Genomic DNA, 21,776 nt, shown 5'->3' on the forward strand with positions numbered 1-21,776 from the left:
ATGCTCACGCGGTTGCTCGCTCCCTGGCCTTTTATCACTACTCTCTTCCTTCCCAGGACCTTGATTGTTTTGAGTTGATAACTCGTGTGTGCTTCGTTCGCGTGTTGCAGACTCAGTTGCTATTAGATTTAGTTCCTGTAGCTTCGGTGTCAAGCAATCTTTGATGGCATCGGTGTCTTCTGTATCTCGTCCGGTTGGGGCAAAGCGGCACTTTTTTTCCAAACCCGGCCTGTGCTGACTAGACATTGGACTGTGAGAGTTTGCCTGTGGTTTTGGGCACAGTTTTTCAACACGGGATTGCGCCTGAGGCTGCAGAAGGGATTCCTCAACTATTGGAGGGGACATATTCTGAATTAGATGTGCACTCTGCAGACTCTGCTCTAGGAAAACCGAGTCGTCAGTTGCGTCCGGGGCCCAGTGTACTAGGGCGCGCGCCGGTAGTGAATGGGTCGTTTGTAGAGGCAGAAAGGGTGGTTCCCCCTTGGCTTTAGCTATTTGTTGGGTCTTTAGAACATTTGACCAGAGGAGGCCAGGCCCCTTGCACCCGGAGTTCCTTCTTGACTTTAGGGTATGGACTTTGCAGGATTCACTGTAACACCTTGGCCGATTTGGTGGTGATGCGGACCGCAGGGCTTCCTTGTTTGCTCCCTCCATGTAAGCGTTATTTTGTGTACTGTTGCATTTGGAGCCGGAGTCGTGTAATGGGGATGTATTCCCACTCCCGCTCCCAGTGGAAAGTCTTTGGCAAACTTTGAGGAAGTCTGTGATCAATGCCCTTTTGCTTGCTTTTAAATGCGGGGCATGTTCACTATGTACCGAGAGTGGTGTTACGTCTCTCGAATATTTTCCCTCATTCTTCACTACAGGGCTGCTGGTTGTGCTGTCCTGCTTGATCTTATTGGTTCCCTCATCCAAGCTTAGTGTACCAGGATTGTCAGATTGGTGCGACCTGCCTTGGGGGGTTTTTGCGGAGTTTGCGAGGTCTGCGGAAACAGTGGCAGGAGCTGTTGCACTAGAGCCTTGGTCTTCCTGGATTGCCTTTGTGGGAATCTTACCCCTACCCACGGCTGGCCCTTCAACTTCCTCCTCCACCTCTTCTACCACCTCGTTGGTCATACGTGGGGGGCTCCCCTTAACCATCTTTGTCTTCCCCTGTGATGTCACTGCTATGGCGTCCGTGCCCCGTGGTTTCCCCGACCTCATGCTGATTCAAGGTGGGCGGTGCAGGTTGACCTTTGGTCAATAGTGAGGTGACGCGGTGTGCAGGCTGCGTTGATAAATGAATATTCACCTTCTTTGTAGCTTTATCACTGTTAACCGTTGGCTTTTGTGTTAATTCTATTTACTTTATAAAAAAAATTGCAATGAGTTGTAGTGTTTTGGTTTTGCCACTTGTGACAGGAATGGTAGGGTGGTGAGGATGGCAGATGGCAATAGCAGAAAATGGCAGCAGACTGCGAATGAGGTGAGCAAGGTAGCAAGCGGAGCACACGGGGAGGCACTCAGGCTGGGAGGACCTAGTCAACCCGCCTCTCTGTGTCTGGCTCTTACTTTGCGGCCGCCTCTACGGCTGCCGCGCTTGCTTTCGCCTCCCCCTCCGGCCGCCGCCTCTTACCTTGCTGGCCTTGCTGGCACCTGCTCACTTGTTCCAAAGTGCAGTTAGCGGCTCCTCCACCACAGGCTGGCTGAATGCGGGCAACAGTCTCTACGGCGACGTTAGTCAGGTTAGTCAGGTTTTCAGGTGTTTCAGGTATTTGCCGGGGGGGGCCGGCGCCACAGGATGGCTCGCTGCGGCTCCCGCTTCCGTCGGGTCGGGTCGTTCCCGCAGTCCCGCAATCCCTCCGAGATTGCTCCGAGATTGCTCCCACGACCCCCTGGACAACTCGCTCTACCTCTCTCGGGCCGCACCCGCTGTTCCGGCTGGCGTTTCTGCAGAGCGCGCCTGCACCTGGAAGCCGCTCCCAGCCGCTCCCGGTGACCACCGTGGCTGTCAGGGGGTCAGGGGTCTCAGGCTCTCAGGCTCAGATACAAAACGGCGGCTCTGGCTCTGGCGGGCGGCGAACTTTTCGTGGCTGTGGAAAACTCTGGGATAGCGTCCGACCTCTGCACATGGGGGGAATAGTTTTTTTAGGGTTTAGGGGTAGGTTTGGGGTACAGGGGTATTTTAAGGGTTCAGGGCTAGGTTTGGGTTTTGGGGTACAGGGGTATTTTTAGGGTTCAGGGCTAGGTTTGAGTTTTGAGGTACAGAGGTATTTTTAGGGTTCAGGGGTAGGTTTGAGTTTTGGGGTACAGGGTTATTTTTTGGGTTTAGGGCTAGGTTTGGGTTTTGGGGTACAGGGGTGTTTTCAGGGTTCAGGGGTAGGTTTGGGTTTTGGGGTACAGGGGTATTTTAAGGGTTCATGGCTAGGTTTGGGTTTTGGGGTACGGAGGTATTTTAGGGTTCAGGGGTGGTTTTGGGGTACAGTGGTATTTTTAGGGTTCAGGGCTATGTTTGGGTTTTGGGATACAGGGGTCTTTTTAGGCTTCAGGGGTAGGTTTGGGTTTTGAGGTACAGGGGTATTTATAGGGTTCAGGGCTAGGTTTGGGTTTTGGGATACAGGGGTATTTTTAGGCTTCAGGGGTAGGTTTGGGTTTTGAGGTACAGGGGTATTTATAGGGTTCAGGGCTAGGTTTGGGTTTTGGGGACAGGGGTATTTTTAGGGTTTAGGGATAGGTTTGGGTTTTGGGGTACAGGGTATATTTATAGGGTTAAGATGGGTTAGTGTTTAAGGGTGTTGGGGTATTTTAAGGAGTAAGGGTGGATTATGATTATGGGGTGCAGGGGTATTTAAAGGGAGCAGGGTGGGATTAGCACACGATATGAGACATGGTATGAAGGGCGGAACGTACCACACGCCCCCAGTGTTTGTCACGCCCCCAGCACACGCCCACAGCACAACGCAGACACGCCCACAAGGGACTACTTTGGTGGCACGGTTCTTTTACCTTTTAAATGTATATGGGGGGCGTCTGCATAGCCTATGTCCTTCTGCTGCAACTGCCCTTTCCAACGCTGTATTGGGTGTTGTGATTGGTGCTGTGGTTCCTGAGATTACCCGCCTCAAAGGTTTGGGCTCTCTCTTTATTATATTAGTATAGATGAACAGCTTTCTGGCATCTGTAAAATCAGCACACAGAAGTCTGTTTACATATTTCATGCATTATATCTTAACCCGTTTACCGCGGCGCATATTTCACCGCAGTGCGGGCGTTCCACGGAGTGGGCGGGGCTGCGTCGGCCGTTGGCCGTTCGCAGCGCCAGGGAGGTAGTGCTCGTGACGGCCAACGGCCGACGGGAGCACGGAAGGGGTTAATTCATATGTGAAGTGTGATGTACTTTAATTTAATGAGCATGCAGTTCTCCACAATAAAAAACGTACTTAGCTGTAACATTAGTTCCTCACCCGAAGCAAATGAAGTCCCACCCACCATCGTACAGTTCACCATTAACAATGCCCAGCATACCATCACCAGGCCTCACAGAAACTTAGTGGGCACAGGCCCTCGCCACTTCCCAACCTGAGCCATCAACAGACCTCAACCAGGCCATACAGAACTTTGCCACATGGATCGCCGACTGAGTTGCCTCACTTAAACCTACAAAATCCAACAAGGGCCCCAAACATGCCAGCTGGTACACCCTAGAACTCGGGACCACTAAGTACAACTGCCACAAACTTGAAAAACAATGACATGGCAGCAAGAACCCCACCGACAGAGCAGCCCACAGCAACTATCACCGGCACATCAAAGAAGCCAAGAAAGCAGCCACCACCACTCTCATTGACTCCGCGGACAACCACACAAAGGACCTCATCAAAATAGTCAAAGAATTCTCCAACCCGACAGCCATAGAACACCATCCACCTCTTCAAAGAACGTTGTGACACTCTCTCATATTACTTCCACACCAATATCAATAACATCTACAACAATTTCAACATCCAACCCACCAACCTCATCCCTGGTAACCTTGACCAACCAGCAAACACCAGCCAAACTATCACCACCTGGTCACCACTTACTGGCCATCCAACCACTCCAAAGCACCCACCGACCCCTGCCCCCACCACCTCTATAACCTTGCAACAAAGCTTATCAGCATGCAGCTCACCACACCTCCATCTACACAGCAACCTTCCTGATCAGATGGAAACACGCAGACGTCAGGTGCCTCCTAAAGAAAGCCTCAGCTGACCCCAACGATCTAAAAACCTATTGTCCAATCTCCGCAGCTCACAGATTTCCTGGAACACAACCACCTACTGGACACCTCTTAATTAGGATTCAATCACTTCCACTGACGACATCAGAACACTCTTCGACTGTGGAGAAATCGTGGCCCTGATCCTCCTTGACCTCTCCGCGGCGTTTGGCACAGTCTCCCACAACACCCTCATCAACGGACTCCACAATCTAGGCATACAGCAAAACACCCTCAAGTGGATTGTTTCCTTCCTCACAGGACGCACACAGAGCATCCATCTGCCTCCCTTCACCTCTGCACCCAAAGACATCATATGCAACATACCACAAGGATCCTCCTTCAGCCCCACCCTGTTCAACATCTATATGACCCCCTCTCAGACGATGTCAGATCCCATACACCCAACATAATCCCCTACGCAGATTTCACTCAACTGATCTTCTTGCTCATCGAGGACCCATCCTACGCCACAACCACTCCTGCAACGCCATGATTAACGTCGACCAATGGATGAGAGACAACTGCCTCCAACTCAACTCCGACAAAACCGAGGAGCTTATCTAGGGGAAAAACACTTCTTCATGGGACCACAGCTTGGTGGCCTGCAGAACTCTGGCCCCCATGGACAGACCACACACGCAATCTCGGCATCATCCTCAACAGCCAACTGACCTAGAAACGACAAGTTAACACAGTCACCTCCTCCTGCTTCCATACACTTTGCGTGCCCTGCAGAATCTTCAGATTGATTCCAACAAACACCAGAAAGATCATCACCCATGCTGTCGTCACCAGCCGCCTCGACTACGTCCGCACCCTCTACGCCGAAATCTCCACCCAGCTCCCCAGAAGACTCCAGACCATACATAATGCTGCTGCCAGACTCATCCTGGACCTCCCCTAACAAACACACATCGCCTCCCCACCTGGGAGACCTCCACTGGCTCCTCATCCAGAAAAGATACCAGTTCAATATCCTCACACGCCTTCAAAGCTGACCACGATCTCAGACCTGCCTACCTTAACCATTGACTGAACTTCCACTATCCTGCTAGAGACTTGCGCTCCTCTTTATTCACCCTCGCACACACTCCCCACATCCGCCGCAGCTGCAGTGGTAGCCGCTCCTTCTCCTATATCGCTTTCAAGACCCGGAATGACCTTCCCCTCCAGCTCCATTCAGCTCCCTCACTGGCAGACTTCAGAAAGAGACTCAAGACCTGGCTCTACGATGGAGACCCAGCGCCCAGATACCACTAGGGGCGGCAGTGTTGCGCTTTACAAATGCTGTTTGATTGATTGATTGATAAGAACATGTCTGATTCTCCAGTATTAGGGGTGTCTTTCATAGATTCACATGCCTGAATCATTCCCCGTCGTCGGAGTGGGAGTCCCACGGTACATAAAAAAGCAATAAAATGCTATAAATATATAGTAATACCAATAGAAATGAACCAGGAAGTAAAACAGCCAATGGTACAGTAGGCAAAAACTTCCCATCTATGACTATCATAGTCATTTTGTATAGTCCAAACTACAGCCAATCAGGCGCCAGCACCCACCAGAATGTTCTCCCCAGAGGCTCAGTGTGAGAAGTTGGCCTGATGTGCAGTGTTCACTATTCTAGTGATCACTATATATCAGTCCAAACAACCCTTATTGATGATTGGTTGTAAGTCAACCTTATAGACCAGCTATCCTAGTAGCATGGATACGAGCAGTCTAAGGCTAAGACTCTAGAGGGCGTGTTAAGCCAGCTGTTTTACCATCACATTACCCCTTGAACACCCAGTGAAAGGACACCACACAAGTTGTTATGAAAATAAACAGTGTATTTATTTATAACAAGACTACCCTGGCTCTTTATGAGACAGGGAGCTAAGCACACAACAAAACTCTTACGAAAATACTTTAAGTTAGCACGTTATACACAAATGCCCGAGGGGCACGAAAAACCATATACTTTAAAAGTGGAATGCGAATTACTAGCAGGTAAGTAACAGTTCTAATAGGCTTTGGAATCGCTAGGACTTGACTAGGGAATCGTTAGATTACTACTAGGAGGCCCAGGGGACTCGGGTGCAGAGTGTGCACTCTCACGCGGGATGCGGGACAAAGTCTATGGAAGCTAGAATTCACAAAGTTAGTGTTCACGGGCGAACCCGACCTGGTAGGGAGAAAACGACAGTGGATCCTGACCCTTGGATAGTGAGGCTATGCTGGGACACCGGAGTGCCGAAGTTACCTAGCCCAGGGGCTGCAGCTGCATAGGTCTGTAAAGACGTCGGGGATCTCGTTGCCGGACCAGGAGCCTGGAAGGAAGAAGTTGCTGGCAGGCGACCAGTGAAGAAAAGTTCGATGGATCCAAGCCTGGATCAAGGAAGAAGAAAACCTGAAAGCAGAGGGGACCAAGTTCTTGAATCACTAGCCAGTGATTAAGTGGGCACCAGGATGGCACCGGGCGAAGTCACCGCAGTCAGGTGAGTGGGCGCTGCTGGGCTCTGCAGTCTCTCGGACCAGGAGGCGTTGTCGGCGACCAGGATGGAGGTGCGAGCTGTCCCACGAAGGTTCTTGCTGTCGACGTCGCTGGACCCAGGATTGGGCAACAAGTCTTGGCAAATGCAAGGCCCACGCGGTGGACCTAAAATGGCGTCTTGAGTGGACCAGGAGGGTCCAGGGTACTTCTCCGATGGAGGGAAGCAAGGGCCAGTCTGGAGCAACCAGACCAGCAGCAGAAATGTCGTCGGGCGTCGTCGGGAAGGCCACAAGCCAGCGGGCTAGTAGCCCAACAACGCGGTGAGCAGTAAAAAGCAGAAGGGCCCCACGCAGATCGTGGAGATGCTGGGGGGCTGCTCTTCGGTGCTGGAGCTGCTCAGGGTGGGGGCTTCTCGGACCCCAAAGCACTCACCAGGAATTCACTCGGCGGGCTTGTTGTTCAGAAGTCGTGCAGTCTTGAAGATGGCCGGTCCCTCGAGGTCTCGTCACACCCACGAATCTCAGCGTGACTGATGATGTAGGTAGAGGTCAGAGGTGCCAGGGAAGCCGGTTCTCGTCGAGCTGGGCAGTCGGATTCCGGAGGAAGGACTTGCAGCAGACCGCAGTGTTCTGTAGATGGTGCCTGCGGATGCAGGGTGACTACTCCTTAGTCACAAGGGAGAAATCTTAGGAAGAAGTCTTGAGTTCCTTTCGTGGAAAGTAGTTTCAGGATTCAAAGATGATCTGATTTGGAAGGGGGCCAGTTCCTACCTTTATCCTGTAAAAAGGGGCTGGCACGCGACTAAGTCCTGCCCTATGGGTGGGACTAGGAGGGGGGTGGTTACACCCACTTCCTTGGCGGGCTTTTCCCCAGCACAGGGAATGGAGTGACCCTGGAACTGGTTCCAGCCAGCCTATGCACAGTGAGCACCGGGGTGCCACGTGCAGTCACCTTCCTCTAAAGCCCTGCCTACCTACAATACACAAAACCCTGTCTGGGACGGTGCTTGCACCGCCCCTGGCAGGAAACCCTTTGTCCTTATCTCCTGCTCTGGGAGGACTCCCAGCAGCAGGAGGGCAGACTTGTGTCTCAGTGGCAGCATCCATTTTGTGGAGCTGAGGCTCTGTTTGACTTTAACCGGGGTTAGGGGTTACATACATGTCGTGTCCCTCTAGAAGGGTGGAATGCTAACCCCGTCGCCAGAATTGGCGAGGGGTTAGTATTCCAATTCGTATGACACCTTACTCGACATGTTTTGATAAAGCGATACCAGAGTTGGCATATAACCGCGAGGATTATAATGCACTTAAGAGTATATGGTATGCGATATCATGGAAACGGCTAAGGGATGGATCCCGAAAGCCGCAGACAGGCTCAGCTCATGCCAGAGCACCATCTCACACGATTCCAAGCACTCTGCCTTCAGGATTGTTAAGGCCTGCCATAGGAGTGACTGATAGGAGATCTGTGTGTACATTTTTAGGGTTAGATATAGGTATACTATATCTAAAGCAAAGGGTGATTACACCACCTTGCCCCAGCTGTCAAGCAGCCAGTTGTGTCAGATTTGGATGGCCAGCCAGGGGTGGCATAATACATGCTGCAGCCCCTGGTAGGCCCTGGGTACACCTATGCCCTGGGTACCTAAGGTACACTGTACAGGGACTGATAAGGTGACTCAGTATCCAATTTAGATATGTACCTAAGGTACATGGAATCCATTTTACAGAGAGAGCAGTAGGCCTGGGGCCCTGAATAGCAGGGTCCCAGGTCAACTAAGTCAGAAAACCAGCAAAACACCAGGCAAAAAAGTTGGGGGCAACCATAGTCAGGGTTCTACCTTCCTACACTCAGGCTCACAGATTTTCTACCGCACGTCGTGTGAAGGGAGTCTCCCTGAGCTCTGCTCAGTTTTTCTAACTTCTAACTTCATCTGTGTCTTCTCTTCAGGATGTCTTCAAAGAAATCTCTCTTCAGAGCCTGTGACTGCTGTGGTAAGCCTCGGCTTTTTGAGAAGGATCCACACAAAAAGTGTATCTATTGTCTCTACCCAGACCACCAGGCCTCTGATTGTAAGATCTGCAGAACCATGCCTCAGAAGACTCTCAGAGATAGAGAGGGTCGTTTACTGCTGTGGTTGAAGAGGCTAAAGGATTCTTCTAATCCTGTTTCTGAAGTAGGCAGTGTCACCTCTGCTTCCACTTCAGCCTCCAGGAAGAGATCTGCGCCTGAGGGAATGTCATCTCCCAAGGCTAAACTGCCTAAAAAACAACCACCTGCTAAAGGACTGGATCAACCTTCCACTTCTCAGGCTGTCCCCACCTCCAGGGGCATGGAAGGCGCTTCTGCTTCCTCAAAGGGGAAAAAACTCAAGCTTCCCCTATCTTCTGACAGGATGTTACCACAGAATTCATCTCCGCCTCCTGTGAAGTCTTCTTCAGCTTCCTCGTCGACGAGAACGACGACTTCAGTGACATCTACGGTAACATTTTCATCTCCTAAACCTAGTATGGTTATGTCCTCGTCTACAGCATCTCCAACGATGGTTTTTGTTTCTGTGAGGCCTATTTCGTCGACGTCCGTCGTCGACGCCTCGTCGTCGACGCCTTTAAAGGCCTTACCGCCGACGAAAAAGACTCCGTCGACGAGCTCGTCGTCAGGTTCTACGCCGTCGACGAAATTAACACCGTCGACGAGGAGTGACTCGTCCACGAAGACGGTCCCGTCGACGAGGAGTGTCCCGTCGACGAAGGGTGTCCCGTCGACGAAGGGTGTCCCGTCGACGAAGGGTGTCCCGTCGACGAAGAGTGTCCCGTCGACGAAGAGTGTCCCGTCGACGAAGAGTGTCCCGTCGACGAAGAGTGTCCCGTCGACGAAGAGTGTCCCGTCGACGAAGAGTGTCCCGTCGACGATGGGTGTCCCGTCGACGAAAACTGTCCCGTCGACGACGAGTGTCCCGTCGACGAAAGGTCTCCCGTCGACGACGAGTGTCCCGTCGACGACGACTATTTCGTTGCCGAAAAGTGTCCCGTCGACGAGAGGTGATCCGTCGACGACAAATCCATCGGAAGTTAACCCTCCGACGACGCCGCAGTTATCCTCATGCACGGCACTACAGGTGTGGTCTCCGTCGACGGTGTTTTTAACACCACGCCAAGCAGCAGAACAACTGCGCAACACTGTAATGAGGCTTTCACCCCTGCGTGTTTCACCTCACAAGGTGTCCTCTGAAGTCCCAGACCAACTACTGGATTCTGACAGTGACAATGAGATGGTCCAGAATACTTTTGGACAAGCCACTAGTCCATCGGAGTTACATATTAAACTTCAAGATGATGAATATGAGGATCCTCACTCTCCTGCTGAAGTATCGATGCCTGTCACTACCCCTGTTGCTCAAGTGCCTTTGGATTTAATATCCAACTTACAATTTATGCTGGACGATTACTATCGGAGGTTTCCACCTTCGGAATCGGCAGGTTCTGGACAAGCAACTCCAATTTCGGAAACGCCTCCACCCGTGCTCCCATCGGTGTGCCCACCTTCACACCCACAACCTGCTCACGAAGAGGACCCGCAATCCTCGGAAGATGACGACCAACGGGAAGAAGGAGAAGTGGATGATTTATCGGAGTGGGAGGACTATCAGGTCCAATCTCCTTCAACATCTCCTCAGACTGCGTCGGCCTCCCCTCCTGTTGATGTAGCAAATTTTCACTTGCTGATGGAGCGTGCAACCGCACGTTTTCATATGAAAATGGAGCATACTCAACAAGAATGTTTCCTTTACGATTTTAAAGATCAGCCCAGACGACAAATTAGGACAATACCCATTGTGGAATTCATCTGGAAGGAAGGTGTTAAGGTGATGTCAACGCCGGCTTCCATTCCTCCAGTCTTGCCAAGAATTGATAAGAAATATAAAGCTCCAGACAAGACGCCTGCCTGTCTCATTGGACAAGCAAAACTTGACTCGGTAATTGTCCAGGCGGCTCAGAAAAGGGCCAGAAATCCGTCCTCTGCAGTTACGGCGCCGCCGGATAGAGATGGCAGACGCCTAGACTCAATAGGAAAACGAGTTTCCACCATGGCTGCAACGACTGTCCGTGCTGCCAACGCATTAGCCATCTTAGGTCGTTACGACCGTCAAATGTGGTCTGACATCTCACCATTTATCGATCTACTCCCTGAGCCATCCAAGGCGGAGGCACTCCAGATTCTCAATGAAGGTCAAAGGACCTCTGAAGAGATAATTGATTCAGCTGTTGATGTGGCATCTACAGGTTTTCGCCAATTAGCAGGGGCTGCGGTTCTCCGTAGACAGGGGTGGTTACGTTCCACTGCCTTCAGACAGGAAGTACAAAACCGAGTTCTAGACATGCCATTTGATGGCGAATATTTATTCGGCCCCAAGGTAGAGGAGGCCTTACAGACTATCAAGAAGGATACCGAAACGGCCAAATCCTTAGGCACTCTACAATTTCACAAGCCGCCCTTTCGAGGAGCGAGAGGACGAGGAACGTCCTTCAATAGAGGTGGATACCAGCAACAACATCAACAATCCTCATACCGTCAGGGTAATCAGCGCTACCAAAATCAACGCTACCAGTCTTATGGGCAGAAAAGATCTCAATACACCCCAAATAGGGGTAAGGCTACCTACCGCGGCAAGGACAAGCGACAATGATATTTTTCACCTGCCACCACCGTCTTTCCACCCTCTCAAAAGACTTGGCGGAAGAATCTCCAAATTTTACTCCAATTGGCAGTCGATAACAACGGACAAATGGGTCCTGGATATTGTCGCCAGGGGCCATGCCCTAGAATTCGAAAGATTTCCCCCAAATGTACCGCCAAAGGGCCCGCCTCCAGCTCACCTGAAGGAGCTGCTTACCCAAATCAAAATGATGATACAAAAAGGAGCTATCGAGAGCGTTCCTCAGAGGATGAGAGGACTAGGATTTTACTCCAGGTTCTTCCTGATCAGAAAGAAGAACGGGGAGTGGCGCCCGATCCTCGATCTTCGTGCATTAAACAAATATCTAAGGAAATTGACGTTCCGGATGCTCTCTCTTCAAGAAATTTTGCATCTTCTAACAGCAGGAGATTGCATGGTCACCCTAGACCTCCAAGATGCATATTTCCACATCCCCATCCTACCTCGCCACAGGAAATTCCTTCGCTTCAGGGTGGCTGGCAGGGACTACCAATTCAAAGTCCTTCCTTTTGGACTACGGTCAGCTCCAAGAGTTTTTACGAAGGTTTTAGCTCCAGTAGCTGCGCACCTCCGGCTGGAGGGAATACAAATGCTCCCATATCTGGACGATTGCCTTATAAAGGCCAATTCTCATGGCACTGTTCAACGTCACCTTCACCAGTGTCTCCACCTGTTTCAGTCTCTAGGCCTGACAATAAATTTCTCCAAATCCCAAATGCAATCGTCTCAAAGAATAGCATTCTTAGGAGCAATGTTGGACACTCACAAATGCAAAGCTTTCGTCTCCAAGGAGAGACAAATGAAAATAAGTCGGCTAGCACAAGATCTCATGCAAAGAAAGTCAGTTTCTGTCCGACTATACAAATCCTTTCTGGGGATGGCATCGGCTTGTATTCCATTACTTCCAAATTGCCGGCTTCAAATGAGGCCGCTGCAGGAGGAACTAGCCCTGCAGTGGCAACAGGTTTCAGGCACTTTCGAGGACCTCATTCAAATCACACCACTCATGAAGGAGTCTCTTCTGTGGTGGACACAGAGGTGTCATCTCAGTCAGGGTCATGCGTTCCTTCAAGAACCACCAAGTCTCACCATCACTACAGATGCATCCCTCGAGGGCTGGGGGGCTCATCTGCAAGGCCTCACGATCAGTGGCAAATGGACTGTGCAACAGAAACTGTGGCACATCAATCGTTTGGAACTGAGAGCCATTTTTCTTGCCCTCAAGGCGTTTTGTGCCATCATTCAGAACACCAATGTGTTGATAAGAACAGACAACACAACAAGTATGCACTACGTCAACAAACAGGGAGGAACTCGATCTCTTCTCCTGTCTCAAGAGGCGCAGGAATTATGGACATGAGCTCTTCACCACAATGTACAGTTGCATGCGGTGCATGTTCCGGGAACGGAAAACGTCCTTGCGGATGCACTCAGCAGGACAACAATCACCAACCACGAATGGGAGCTTCACCAGAACACAGTGGACCACATCTTTCATCAGTGGGGTTGGCCAGACCTGGACCTATTTGCGACAAGTACCAACAGCAAATGCCTGAGCTTCGCCAGCTGGCACCCCCACAAGAATTCTCTGGGGAATGCATTCTCCCTCGATTGGTCCATGAGGTTTGCGTACGCTTTCCCACCGATTCCGTTAGTCCCCAAGGTTCTGCGGAAGATGAGGAAGGAACCTTGCCGACTGATCCTGATTGCGCCCAGATGGCCGCGCCAGTATTGGTTTACGGAGCTCCTCCTACTATCAGAGAACAAACCAATTCAGTTACATCCAATCCCGAACTTGCTCAGTGTTCAGGAAGGTCAAGTCTTCCATCCGGACCCAGCATCGCTGAGATTAGCGGCTTGGCTCCTGAACACCATGAGTTTGCACACTTGAACATCCCAGCAGACTGTAAAGAGGTGTTGGCCAAAGCTAGAGCACCCGCAACCATCAAGACTTACAGTCTCAAATGGAAACTCTTCTGTATCTGGTGCCGTTCAGCAGGTGTTCACCCCTTTTTGGCAAAGCCTGAGGAAATTCTTCCTTTTTTCTTGCAGTTGGCACGAACAGGTCTGTCCCATGCTACTTTGAAGGTATTTCTGGCTGCAATTTCCAGATATCGACAGGATGGGTCCAATTCTCTGTATTCATCAAGAATTATCCAACAGTTCTTTAAAGGCCTCTTTAGAATGTTCCCTCCAGTACGTCGTCCACCTCCTTTGTGGCATCTGAATGTGGTCCTGGGTCAACTCATGCGTCACCCATTTGAGCCCATCCATCGAGCTGACTTGAAGTATCTTTCGTGGAAGGTATCACTGCTTTTAGCCTTAACATCCGCCAAGAGAGTTAGTGATATCCAAGCTTTCACTGTTCATCATCCTTTCCTCCAATTCACTAGCGATTCTGTCATACTTCGCACAAATCCCAAATACATTCCTAAAGTACCTTCGGATTTTCATCTGAACGAACCTGTTGTTCTTAAATCATTTTTTCCAGACCCGCAAACTCCTGCGGAAAGAGTTTTACACTCGCTTGACATTAGAAGATGTCTTAAATTCTATCTACAAAGAACTTCTGCTGTACGCACCTCTGACCAGTTGTTCATTACCTACGGTGCGATTCGTAAAGGGCAGGCAGTATCAAAACAGACTATTGCAAGATGGATATCTGCTGCCATTGCCTTTTGCCATGCACAGGCTGGGAGACCGTTACCATCTGCGCCCAGAGCGCACTCTACAAGAGCAGTCTCCTCATCTACGGCCTTATTCGCTGGAGTCCCACTTCAGCAGATCTGCAAGGCGGCGACTTGGGCGAGTCGCCATACCTTTACCAGACATTACTGTCTAGAGTCCATCAGCGAGGCTGATACTTCTGTGGGTCGAGCTGTTCTACGGAATCTGTTTCATTAAGGTGAGCCTCTGTTTCCCACCTCCTTGTTTTTCTGCTGTCAGACGCTTCTTATGTTATGTTTTCACATATTTTCTTGATTGCATTATGTTATGCTTTATATGATATGTGTTTATTCACTTTGCATTGTTATTTGCATTACTAGCTGACAAGCTGGGTGTTATGAGCGTCTGTTCAGCAAAGATATGTACTGCTAGCTACTCTGATTCAGGCATGTGAATCTATGAAAGACACCCCTAATACTGGAGAAGAACAATAGTTACTTACCTGTAATCTGTGGTTCTCCAGTATTGGTGTCTTTCATAGATTCACATGCAACCCGCCCACCTCCCCTCAGAGGCTTTCTAGGCTATTATGGTTTACCTTCACTCCTTGCGAGAAAATCTGAGAGCCTGAGCCTCTGGGGAGAACATTCTGGTGGGTGCTGGCGCCTGATTGGCTGTAGTTTGGACTATACAAAATGACTATGATAGTCATAGATGGGAAGTTTTTGCCTACTGTACCATTGGCTGTTTTACTTCCTGGTTCATTTCTATTGGTATTACTATATATTTATAGCATTTTATTGCTTTTTTATGTACCGTGGGACTCCCACTCCGACGACGGGGAATGATTCAGGCATGTGAATCTATGAAAGACACCAATACTGGAGAACCACAGATTACAGGTAAGTAACTATTGTTCTTATTAAATGTATTTGGAAATAAATCAAAATTGAATTTCAGGATGTCCCGCCCCCTCAAATGAGTATTGTCTATTTAGAGAGGTAAATCCTTTCTGTATTTCAAATTATTCTTGTATACTAACTATTGTAAAATTCATTAAAAAACATATTGCTAGGATGTTCTTTCTGCAATGAAAACCTCTATACATTGACAGTGGTCCAAATACTGTTGCAGGTATTTATGGTTTCATTCCCTTGCCTTATTGTGCAGAATTCATGTACCGAGAGTGGGCAATCAAGTATCTTAATGATCTGAAATCCTGATTTTTCAGTAACTTTGAACTCCATTGATATTAAACTCATTAATTTCTGTGGTTTCCTCCAGGATATCAAAAACAAACGTAACCCACGACTGGTGCCATATGCTTTACTAGATGAACGAACGAAGAAATCAAACCGAGACAGCCTTCGTGAAGCAGTACGGACGTTCACAGGCTACGGATACAATATCGAGCCACCCGACCAAGAAGTGGGTATGTTGCCAGGGCATGCCATATTACCCATCTCCTTATCTGCTACAGATTCCCAACAGCAGTTCTAAGGAGCTGCTTGTGTAAGAGGACCGGACATTACAGCCAAGTCATGAGGATGCAGCCTCAGCACACATATATCCTTAAAGAGCTGATGGCCACCCTCTAAGTAACAAGGGTGAATTTGAAAAGGGACATAAGCTCCAGTGGTAGTAGGCATTGATAAGAAAAACAAGCACAGGATAAAAAGAGTGGGTGATATAGGATAAAGGATAAGACTAATAAACATGTTAACCAGAGATAACAGCTGCTCACTTTCTCTTTATAATTACGCACAAATCCTATCCATTTGGTACGATACTCTACTATCAATGCTATATATCAGTAAATACAAAAATATTTTACAAGAATAGCAAATACCAAAATATCGTGAAGGTAAGTATATTGGTAAAAATAGATTTACTGTACTTAAGTTGACATGTATGAACCTTGACACACACTCTCTCTCTCTCTCAATATATATATATATATATATATATATATATTTTTTTTTAAATGTTTTTTTATTAACCAAAATCACTTAAAAATAGATGAATGTGTCAGTGAAAACTTGTATGTCTCGAACTAAAAAAAACAGAAGTTCACTTGTTATAAATAGCAGGGCTAACTATATCTTGTGCCCCACCATGCTCTGTTTATGACCTCACATATTACATCGCTCATGACATGTTCTATGAAATCATGAGGGTTGCCACCTTCTCCTATTTGGGGGGTCCCTTTTGGCGATAAGGGCAGGTGGCCACACAAAGAAAAGGAATGAGAGACGCTGTGTCAAGAGCTACTGTTGAAGTCCTTGACTTTGCTAAAAGGCTGTGGTCCAAACCAATACAAACCATGTTAAAAGTTTACAATACAAAATGTATTGCCATTGCCTGTTGTGGGTCGAATATTTGAAGATATAAGTGGTAGGGAGATCTCCAAATAGTGGAGAAAAAGTTTCTGAGAAACCTGTTTTCTGTTCCTCAAGCTGTATCATCCTACATTGCCCAGCAGGAATCAGGGATAGTGTATGCATTTGATTTGGTTGCATTAGCTCCACTATTGTGCTCTATAAGCATATGGACCAACCCAGATGTAGAACGAAGCAAAAAATAGTTAAAGATTGCCTATTTCTGGAGAGGGCGAAGAGTGTCCCTTGGCTCTGCTACACTAGGATGTTAGCAGAGAAACTGGGGCCCACCGATCCGTTTGAATCCTCAAATGGCCCAATTAAAAAAGATCCGAGATTGGCCCAAAACAATATTTGTCCAATGTGAGGACAGAAGGAGAAGCAAGGGAGATTTTTAAACCTACAATACAGCCCTACATTCTATTTAAAGCATCCCCACTATAAGAGCCTTACCTAAACGTAATCACAATTCTGATAGATACATCTGCCGTGTGGATTCCTCACCTTGTGAATATCCCCTTGCGTCAGCAACATTCTGAAATTCTTTTTGTAGCCTCTCGCCGACGTGGACTCTGATGTCATAGAGACACGACATCGCTCGCGACTCCGCTGACGTCACCGACGCCTACAATAGGCCCACGCCGGCGTGATGACATCAGTTCCCTTTTTTCCGCGTCATCGACGCTAACGGTTTCGGGATACTCTGTAGCTTTTAGTAACTCTGTTACTGTTTTTCTTCGTTTCTCTGTTCTTTTGCCTCTTTGTCTCTTTATTATGTCGACAAAGAAGACGGGTTTTAAACCCTGCAGGGAATGCGGAAAGATGATGTCCGTTACGGACCCACACCAGGACTGTATTTGGTGTTTGAGCTCCGACCACGACGTGGATGGGTGTTCGTCGTGTCAAAAGATGAATCCAAAGGCCCTACGAGAAAGGGAGACTAAGCTTCTTGTGGCAAAACTGAAAGCCGATAAGGTTAAGAAGTCTTCAAAATCCCACTCGAAGAAGTCGAGGTCGAGATCAAGATCTCGGGAGGCGTCGGCTTTGAAGACTTCATCGGACCATGCTTCGCGGTCACGTACGATGCATAAGAAAAGGAGACATGAATCTCGACGTCGTTCGGGTGAGAAATCGGACTCGAGATCGAGATCACCCAAGAAAATTAAATCAAAAGTGATCCGGCCACAAGAGGTTTCAAATCGAGAAAACGAGGCCTCGCCTTCGGAGTCGCAAGTTCATTCTCCGACTCCGGTTTCCGATCCGACTCCGGCGCCATCTCCAGCTCACGAAGAGGTCGGTGAAGTTCCTATTGAAGAAGAGGAATCGACTCCTGTTGTTGAAACAGATTCGAATCTGCCTCGAGATCGACCTGAGGGTGATCATCCATCTTTTCCAGCACCAGGTCAGGATCCGTCGGCGTTTCTCAACGCCATGTATGGTGTTTTCTCGAGGTCTTGGTACCCCTCTGGTGCACCTTTGGGTCCCATGGGTCCAATGGCATTTAATTTGGGTGTGCCTCACTCTTATGCCCCGGCACCTTCCATGCCGTATATGCCGACCCCGACTCCGCTGTGGCAGTACCCGGCTCCACCGAGGTCGACGCCGTTGTCGACGCCGGCTCGACCGAAGTCGACGACTCCGGCACCGGCGTCGCCCGCTCCAAGCAAATCTCTGGACCATCCTTCCAAGCCTTCGGATTCGATGCCGACGTCAGCTCCGGCGCCATCGGAGTCGACAGTGGATCCGGCTGCAATCCGTGTTAAGCAGAGGTCTAGGAGAGAAGCTCAACGTCTCCTGGAAGAACAGAAGTATTATGAGTCTCATTCAGACTTAGAGGAAGGAGAACTGGATGAAAATTATTTTGAGGAGATAGCTGATGCTAGTGGTCTTGAATTTTCCCCGGAGTGGGTTTTACCATCAGGCCCTGATGCACCCTCTAAGGATGTTCAGCCATATCATGTGGTAATGAAAAAGGCAGCAGGACTTTTAGGTTTAATTTTGCCTTCTGTTGAATTTAAATCAAATCTACTTACTTAGGTTCTCCATTCACCGAGCTCAGCTGTGGAACCATTACTCCCATTTAATGAGGCGTTAACTGAACCCATTATGGAAGTATGGAAGAAGCCTCTTTCTGCTCCTGCAGTCTCAAAAGGTGTGGCTAGAAGATATAGAGTGGCTCCTGAGGACCCTGCCTTTTTGTCATCTCACCCTTCTCCTGAAAGTCTGGTGATTCAAGCTGCATGCTCAAAAAAGTCAGTTGGTGCTTTTCCCCAAGTGCCTGGTGACAAAGAAGCTAAAAAACAGGATCAAGTGGCCAAGAAAACTTTCTCCTCCGCAAGTATGGCGTTAAAATCAACGAATGCCACTTGTCTTATGGGAAGATATGTGCACACACTTATGGACTCAATGCGTTCATTGATTCCTAAGGTTCCAGAAGACTGCAGAGGTGACTTTGAGGAAGTTTTATCTGACACTCAAGCGGCAGCTCGTCAAGTTATCCAGAGCGGCCTTGATACTGCAGATTCTGTTGCAAGGATCATGGGCACTGCTGTTGCCACAAGACGTTCAGCTTGGCTAAAATCCTCGGATTTTTCTTCTGATGTACAGTCTGCATTATTAGATCTGCCTTTTGATGGTGAAGGACTCTTTGGCAAAAAGGCAGATACAGCCTTGGAGAGATTTAAGGATAGCAGGGCAACTGCTAGATCTCTTGGTCTTCAAGTGAGAGGTTCGACGACCAGGAAGTTCAGAGGTTTTGGACGCTCTTCTTTTCGTACCTATAGACAAGGTCAGCAGCAGCAACAACAGCAGCAGCAGCAAAATACCTTGTATAGGTCGTACAGGGGAAAGCAAAGGGCACGTCCTCGAGGGCGTCAAGCCTCTTCCTCCTCCACCTCCTCCAACCCCCCAGCCACAGAAAAGCAGCCCTAGATCCGCCATTCAGGATCATGTGGGTCCGGTGGGGGGTCGGCTTACCCACTTTCTACGAGATTGGGAATCGGTTACATCAGATCTTTGGGTTCTCAATCTCGTAGAAAATGGGTATGCCCTTCCCTTTTGGGAATTCCCTCCCAATTACCCTCTTTGCCAGGGATATTGCTCAGAGGAACATCTGTTACTCCTACAGGAGGAAGTTCAAACTCTATTAAGAAAGGGTGCGATAGAGGTGGTCCCAGCGCAGGAAAGGGGTCAGGGATGCTACTCCCGGTATTTCCTGATTCCCAAAAAGGATGGCAGTCTTCGTCCAATCCTGGATCTCAGGATCTTGAATTTCTATCTGAAACAAGAGAAATTCAAGATGCTCACCCTTGCTCAGGTTCTTCAGGCACTGCTGGAAGAAGACTGGATGGTGTCGCTCGACTTGCAGGATGCGTACTTTCACATCCCCATCCTGAAGTCGCACAGGAAGTATCTCCGTTTTACGGTGGGATCGCAACACTATCAGTTTGCGGTCCTTCCGTTTGGGCTTACTACTGCGCCTCGAGTCTTCACCAAGGTGATGGCAGTGGTGGGGGCGCATCTCAGAAGGTCAGCGATTCCTGTTTTCCCTTATTTGGACGACTGGCTGATCAAAGCAGAGTCTTCAGAGAGAGTGCTCCATCATCTGCGGGAGACAACCCAGTTGTTGTACAGGTTGGGTTTCTCGATAAATGTACCCAAGTCTCACCTGGTGCCCTCCCAGCGCAACCTGTTCATAGGTGCTGTACTGGACACAACTGTATGTCGTACATTCCCTCCTCCTCAAAGGATTCACGACATACAGGAAATGATTCCTTTATTAGGGCTCGGACTCCTCCCCACTGTAAGTGGGGGAGGAGTTTCGAGATCCTAATGTTATAAGAAAAAAAAGAAGAAGTATCCTTAGGGCCTTGGCGAGAGGAATTCCACACATTCCTTAGCGTTTTCTGTCATCTGGCCAGTGATTCGTCTTCCTTGTGTTTTCGTTTTAATAGGCTTGAAGTGATAGGGTAAATGTAGTTTTGTTCCGCCAATTTGGGCATATTTCGTTCGTGCTCGCGCAAAGAAGTACATTAATTATAATTAGGAGCTGTCAGGGTGCCTCCTTAAGTGAATCCAGATGGCCGGGCGCGTTCACCATTCAGCAGCGCTCAGCGCGCAGCTGCTCCATGCCAGGCCGGGAAAGGGCTTCATTAGTTAAAGAACAAGAGTGTCTCGTAGGTACGCCAGCCTACAGATTTGGTTGCCATTCATTCGGAGCGGCTTGCATAAACCCGCATACATTTGCGGTTGAATGTAGTATTCGATGAAATCCTCAAAGTACGCGTGTACACTCACCGCAACAGAAAGGACGTGTCTCAAAGTAGAACGCTATTTATTTTCCGAGGAGACCCTGGTGACAATATGGTAAACACACCGTGACGTGCAAAGGAAGGTTTCGCACAGTTGGTAGCTAGGGATGCGGCAGCCAAGGTGTGATATTTGAGTGCTTGGAGACTTGCGTTCATTTAATCGAAGTGCCCGAATGCTTTTTTTTTTTATTTCACATCCGACAATCCAGGTTACTTTTTGCGTTATTTTTGTCAGGCCATACACAGATCTTGTCAGTTCCGTCAAGTTTGCAATGTCCGCTTGTATCCGTGTTGGACTTCAAAGGCCCGTCGCCGCATGGGTGCTGCCAGTTAAGCTGTACCACCTATTCACGGAATAAGTCTGTGTGGGTCTCGGACCGCCGGCGAGTGTCTGCTCTGGGTTCTAATCTCGGCTTCTCGACGTTTTGTCCATGTTCGCATTGCACCCTCGGTCCCGTATTGCAAGTGTTGAGAAACCTGTGTATTTTTTGTATTCGAACTCTGCATATTTACTTGTCAATATTTTTGGCAGGGGGTGTGAATTGCCCTTCGTAAAATGATGAGTGGCGATGTTTCATAATCTCCAGTGATACCTTTCGCTTCTCGACACGGCCCCCCTAATGAGTTTCGGGGATTAATATACCCGTCCCTATTGTTCCAGTACAACCCCCTTCTGTGCCCACGGGATTGGGATCCTTGGTAAAATCACCTTGAATCGGCGAAATAAAAAAAAATTGTCGGTCACCTGGCAACCTCCCCCTATGCTTATTGGCTGTTGCGGTCTCCACCCTCTAGCAGATGGATTTGTCTATTTTTATGCACGGCAAGTATTCATGAGGAACCTTTGCACTTCACTGACCCTCTCTCCATAGAGGGATATGAGCCTCGAGGTCTGCCCCCCCCCCCTCCTCCTCTTCGAGGCTCCTCCAGGGCTTCTTAAAACATTGTCTGCGTGGGAAGCGCTAACCATCCCGGGTACAGA

The 21,776-nt window shown here is 48.9% G+C and overlaps 1 protein-coding gene across 1 annotated transcript in view; it reads left to right on the plus strand.

The window, feature by feature from the left end:
• RYR3 (ryanodine receptor 3) overlaps positions 1 to 21,776 on the plus strand; it is a 1,933,484-nt gene that overhangs the window by 750,133 nt on the left and 1,161,575 nt on the right. Inside the window, exon 25 of the mRNA XM_078661960.1 lies at positions 15,391 to 15,538. Within this exon, the coding sequence (XP_078518086.1) occupies positions 15,391 to 15,538 (148 nt within the window). The remainder of the gene's footprint in view (positions 1 to 15,390; positions 15,539 to 21,776) is intronic.

The sequence above is a fragment of the Lissotriton helveticus genome, chromosome 9 (assembly GCF_964261635.1).
Source record: "Lissotriton helveticus chromosome 9, aLisHel1.1, whole genome shotgun sequence".
Taxonomy (NCBI): Eukaryota; Metazoa; Chordata; class Amphibia; order Caudata; family Salamandridae; genus Lissotriton; species Lissotriton helveticus.